General features: G+C 52.7%; 1 protein-coding gene across 1 annotated transcript; it reads right to left on the reverse strand.

Annotated features, from left to right (window-relative positions):
* Nucleotides 1-1467: 1467 nt before the first annotated feature.
* GPR27 (G protein-coupled receptor 27) lies at nucleotides 1468-4356 on the reverse strand. The gene has a single exon (XM_028719385.2). It carries the CDS (start codon nucleotides 3512-3514, stop codon nucleotides 2363-2365), a length of 1152 nt encoding a protein of 383 aa, XP_028575218.2. The 5' UTR covers nucleotides 3515-4356; the 3' UTR covers nucleotides 1468-2362.
* Between the last annotated feature and the right edge of the window lie 816 nt (nucleotides 4357-5172).

Here is a 5172-nt window from a genome sequence, read left to right on the forward strand (position 1 = left end):
TCTTTGCTCGCCTTCTTATTGAACTACATTAAAATGTTAACTTCTGCTATACCACCAAAGCTTATTCGTTTTTTAAAAAACAAATCTGATGGCGCACACTGTTCCTGTATTTCCAAAAAGTAAGCTCAGCAAAAGTAGTTACATTAGTTAACAGTTAGCTTAGTGATATTTTTAGAAACTGTTTACCACATAATCTGCAGTTTTTTTAAAAAACCCAGAACATTAATAATTTTAAAATGATATCTGGTATTACCGTGCAAGACAGATAAGCAATCATGTGCAGGAACTGCTTTGTCTACTAAAATTAGTGATACACAAATTATCTAGAGACTCTTCTGACATTAACAGATGAGGAGCCATTTAGAAATAGACATTTGTTTTAACAGATGTGGGGGAGGGGAAGAGTTGTTCTGTTTAGGCCTATAAATTAGCATGAACTTGGAATTATTATTATTATTACTATTATTATTATTATTATTATTATTATTTAGAAATGTGCAATCCTTTTTAGGATGCATAGAACTGGGATGCAATATGACTTTACGCGTAAGTAAGTCCTACCGTGTTCCCAAGGATGTGCATGTCCTCTGGATTGAAACTAGGTAAAAGGTAAAGGACCCCTGACAATTAAGTCCAGTCACAAACGACTCTGGGGTTGCAGCCCTCATCTCGCTTTATTGGCCAAGGGAGCAGTTTTTCCGGGTCACATGGCCAGCATGACTAAGCCGCTTCCGGCGAAACCAGAGCAGTGCACGGAAATGTCGTTTACCTTCCCGCCGGAGCAGTACCTATTTATCTACTTGCACTTTGACGTGCTTTTGAACTGCTAGGTTGGCAGGAGCTGGGACCGAACGACGGGAGCTCACCCCGTCATGGGGATTCGAACCGCCAACCTTCCGATCGGCAAGCCCAAGGCTCAGTGGTTTAGACCACAGCGCTACCCGCGAAACCAGGGTCTAAGAACAAATTACAGTGCAAAGTCGAGGGTAGGGGATCTGCTTCTGCCGCCTTATTAAAAAAACCTGCCCATTTCCCAGGTTTTTGTTCCCACTGGAAACAATGGACAGAGAAATTTACACACACAGAAAAATGCTCAAATCCCCCCACACACACACACACACTTGGGGATGCTGAGGATCCGGAAGGGCTTTGGAGCCAAACTGCTGTGCAGAATGGCCCTGAAATTTTCCCTCACTTGACATACTAGTGCCACAACGCCAACCTCAGTTAAGTCAGAGCTTCAGTTGAGCTGGCACATCTGAGAGGGAGGCACCACACCAGATCTACCTCTTCCATGTTGTCTCCCAAATCTGAGGAATTGATCCAACCTGCCCTATAGTCCTGGGACAACCCTGCCAGGAACCACAGGAATGCACCCATATATAATTATTATTTTCTTCCTGTAGCATAGGTTGTAGGCAAGGCATGCCAGAACAAGAGTAGAAAGCAAAGCATAAACATTTGATGTACGAGAATTGAACAGTGTTTTTATTAAAACAGTCAAGATGTACAAGTATTGTCCAGTATTTGTAGATAACATTTTAAAAAGCCAATAAAGTATGAAAGTCAGTGTGATTTTAAAAACCTGATATTGACAGTTTTTTTAAAGTTGATATGTAATCAATTTGCTTTTTTAAATTATCATTTCCTCTCCCCCCGCCCCACCAAAGGGGTTCTGAAATACTATCAAAGGAACAGTGCAACAAGAAAATGTAAGTTAGTCTACATCAAAGCAAGTGAACCTAATTCTCTTCAGGTCAATAGGAAACGACCTAATAACTTGAGTAAGGTGAAGATGTAGGTTAGGGTAGCATCTCACGTTTCTCTATTTCAGGCAAAGTTAGAAATTCACTGCTTTAAGTACTGAAATAAAAATTAATCCAAAAGCTCCCCAGCAAGAAACGACTCCTAAACACAGTACAGTTTCTCCTTCTTGGTCACCCTTTAAAAACAAACACTGTAATACAATATTTTGAGGTCATCAAAAATAACACTTTAGTATAAAATTTCATCTTGGCCTTTTATCAAATCTTACATGAATAAAATCGCTTAGCCTTTATCAAAACCAGTAGGGTCTTAAAAAAAAACAACACAAAATTATGGCCTTTTTATCCATGTCAGAATCATTTGTAGAAATGTTAGAAGCAGCCAAGAAAGTTGGAGCCCTGTGTTACTTCCCCAAATTTCCTCCCCTCCCCTCCCCCCCCAAATCCCCCTAACACATAAATAAATAAATATCTTAAAACCTAAGGGTGTGGGGGAAAGTCAAGGTGTCTCCTTAGATAACAATTTCTCAAGTGCATATACCAAAAAAAAAAAAAAAAGCGCATAGAGAGTACTATTTTCAATTGGAAAGATAAAACTACATCCCAAAATTCTTCAGATCACACAGAATGGTGCCTTGAGTATTTTGTATGCTTTGGCAGCAGAGGAAATGAGCTCTGAAACAGACTCTGAGCTCCTTGTTGAAAATGAAGCACAGGATGGGGTTGACCCCTGCCTGGGCAAAGGTCATCCAGACAGAAGTGGTCAAGTAGACTTGGGGGATGGCGCTAGCCTTGATGAAGACCCGCAGGTAACAGGCCACAATGTAGGGGGACCAGAGAAGCAGGAAGAGAAGGGTGATCATGTAGAACATCTTGCAGATCCTCTTCTCCGTTTTGAACTCCTCCAAGACCAGCAGCCTCTTGATCTGGCTATGGGTGGTGTTCTGCCGGATGCCCACCAAAGTGGGAGGAGTGGGACCCCGGCCAAAGCCAGCGGTCCAGTTGGCGGCCGCCTGGCCGGTGGCCCCGGGCCCGTGGAAAGTCCAGTTCTGGCTAATGGCCGGCACCAACTGAGCGGGCTTCATCTTGCGGTGGCTGTGGATGAAGAAGAGGAGCTTGACGTACACCAGGTGGGTGGCGGCGACGACGGTGGCGAGCATGAGCATGAAGCCCAGCGTGTCGTTGGCCTTGACGTAGCGGTGCTCGAAGATGCACTGCTCTTCCTCGCGGATGAACTTGTAGGTGCCCACGTCGAAGACGGGCGGGAAGGCCATGGCCATGGAGAGGGTCCACACCATGCACACCACCGCCAGGCAGGTCCAGCCCGTCATGCGCTTGGCGTAGAAGCGGTGGTGCGCGATGGCCATGTAGCGCGTCACGCCCACGCAGAAGAGCAGGAAGGCGGCGTGGAAGCAGAAGAGCACGGCCAGGAAGGCCAGCACCTTGCAGCTGAGCGCGCCGTGCGGCCAGGCGCCCGCGCCGCTGTGCACCGACAGCATGACGAAGGGGAAGCAGGCCAGCGAGCGCAGCCCGTCGGCCAGGCACAGGTCCAGCAGCAGGTAGTAGGGCGCGCGGTGCAGCGGCCGCTCCTTGAGGATGAGCCACGCGAAGAGCCCGTTGCCCGCCAGGCTGAGGCACAGGATCAAGCCCAGCGTGGTCAGCTTGAGGCCCGAGGCGCTGAGTAGGCCGCCGGGGCCGGGCAAGTGCGGGCTGCTGCTGCTGCTTGCAAACTCGCTGGCGTTCGCCATGGAGCGAGGCTGAGGATCGCCCACCTCCCCGCCGACCCTGAGGCACAAACGCTGCGGAAGGAGCGAGCAGACGGGGCTTCTCCTCAACAGCAGCTAGCGGCGGCGCCGCCTCGCCCCGCCGGGCTCTCCCGCTTCCGAGACCAGCTGCCTTCTTCGCCTACCGCCGCCCGATCTGCTCCTCTCCGCGAGGGCGGCATCGTCCGCCTCCTCCCCGCTCGCTCCCCCGCGCCTCGCCCCCCAGCAGCGGCCACCTTGAGCTGTGCGGGCGCCGCCGGGCGCAGCCCATTCCCGCGCGCCGCTGCGCTCAGCTCCGCCGAGCCGACGCCGCCTCCGTCTCCGCCAGCATCGCGATCGGCTCCTGGCTCGTTAGGGGGCGGCCATCGCCGTCGCCATCCAACTTTAAAAGGCTCCCGGGAGGGATGCAGCGGGCGACCCCGGCAGGAAGCAGGAGGAGGAGGAGGAGGAGGAGGAAAGGCTGGCACCGACGAGGGTCCCCTTTCCCCGGCCTGGGGCGCGCTGCCGCTGCCGCCGCCGCCCTGCCAGCATCGCGCCTTTTGTTGCCCGCCGCCCTCCTCCTATTGTCTGCTTCCTCGCCTCTCGCTCGCTCGCTCTCTACCGACTCCTATCGCACGGCTTTCGCAGCGGAGGCCGGGCTTCCCTCGGCCACTTTCTCCTCCGCGCCATCATCACCGCCGCCGCCGTCTTCCCAGCCAGCGGCAGCGCCGAGGGGAAGGGCGAGCGCGCCGCCACGACGCGCGCAGGGGGCCGCGGCTCGCGATCGAGGGCAGGTATTGGCTGGGGCCGCGCTTCCGGCGAGGAGGCTGCTGCTGCCGCCGCCGCCGCTGCTGCTGCCGGAGATCAGGTTCAGGGGTGGGGTGGGGTGGTAGGGGGCGCAGGCTGAGCCTGCGCAAAGAGGAAGGCAGAGAGATGGAGGGGCGGGGAAGGAGAGGTGGAGGGGAGCGCAGAGGCAGAGGCAAGCCGCAGGCGACGGCAGCTGCCGCTCCTCTGCCTCTCCCTCTAAGGACCAGCGAAAGCGCTCAGAGGCATCGGCGCCTGCTTGCCGGCGGGGCGAGGGGGGGGGGGGGGGTTCTCAGCAGCAGATGGGGAAACAATGGCCATTCAGCAGTCCTGTTGTTGCTGCTGCTGCTGCCCGCACTCATCCGCCGTCGGTGAGCATCCTGACAGATCCGGAGCGAATTGGCCCAGATGACTGGGAACACCGCTAGACGAGCCACAAGACCTGCGGTAGAGAAGCACGCAAAATTAAAATTAAAAGACACCTGAGTTCTAGACTGACTGTGTGACCATTGAACACCAGGGCTGGGCCCCACGATGATAGGAAGTTCTCGCCACATCAGAATTCATAAAATCATAGAATTGTAAGAGTTGGAAGGGACCCTTGGGATCCTCTAGTCCAACCCCCTGCAATGCAGAAATATGCAACTATCCCATACGGGCATTGAACCTGAAGTCTTGGCATTACCTAGAACCCTTGGGAGTGGTTGGCTGTGTACCCACTGTGCGTTTCCCTGCCCACAAGAATCCTGGAGACCACAATTCCCAGCACTCTTAAACTACAGTTCCCATTATTCTTTTCTTGAGGGGGGAGGCGTTTTAAATGTGTCCTAAAAGGATGGTGTGTATGCAGTGGCTTTGGT

The sequence above is a fragment of the Podarcis muralis genome, chromosome 2, assembly GCF_964188315.1.
Source record: "Podarcis muralis chromosome 2, rPodMur119.hap1.1, whole genome shotgun sequence".
Taxonomy (NCBI): domain Eukaryota; kingdom Metazoa; phylum Chordata; class Lepidosauria; order Squamata; family Lacertidae; genus Podarcis; species Podarcis muralis.

Bases quoted from the DNA above. Each gene is read 5' to 3' on its own strand.
- GPR27 (XM_028719385.2), bottom strand. From the start codon at position 3,514: ATGGCGAACGCCAGCGAGTTTGCAAGCAGCAGCAGCAGCCCGCACTTG.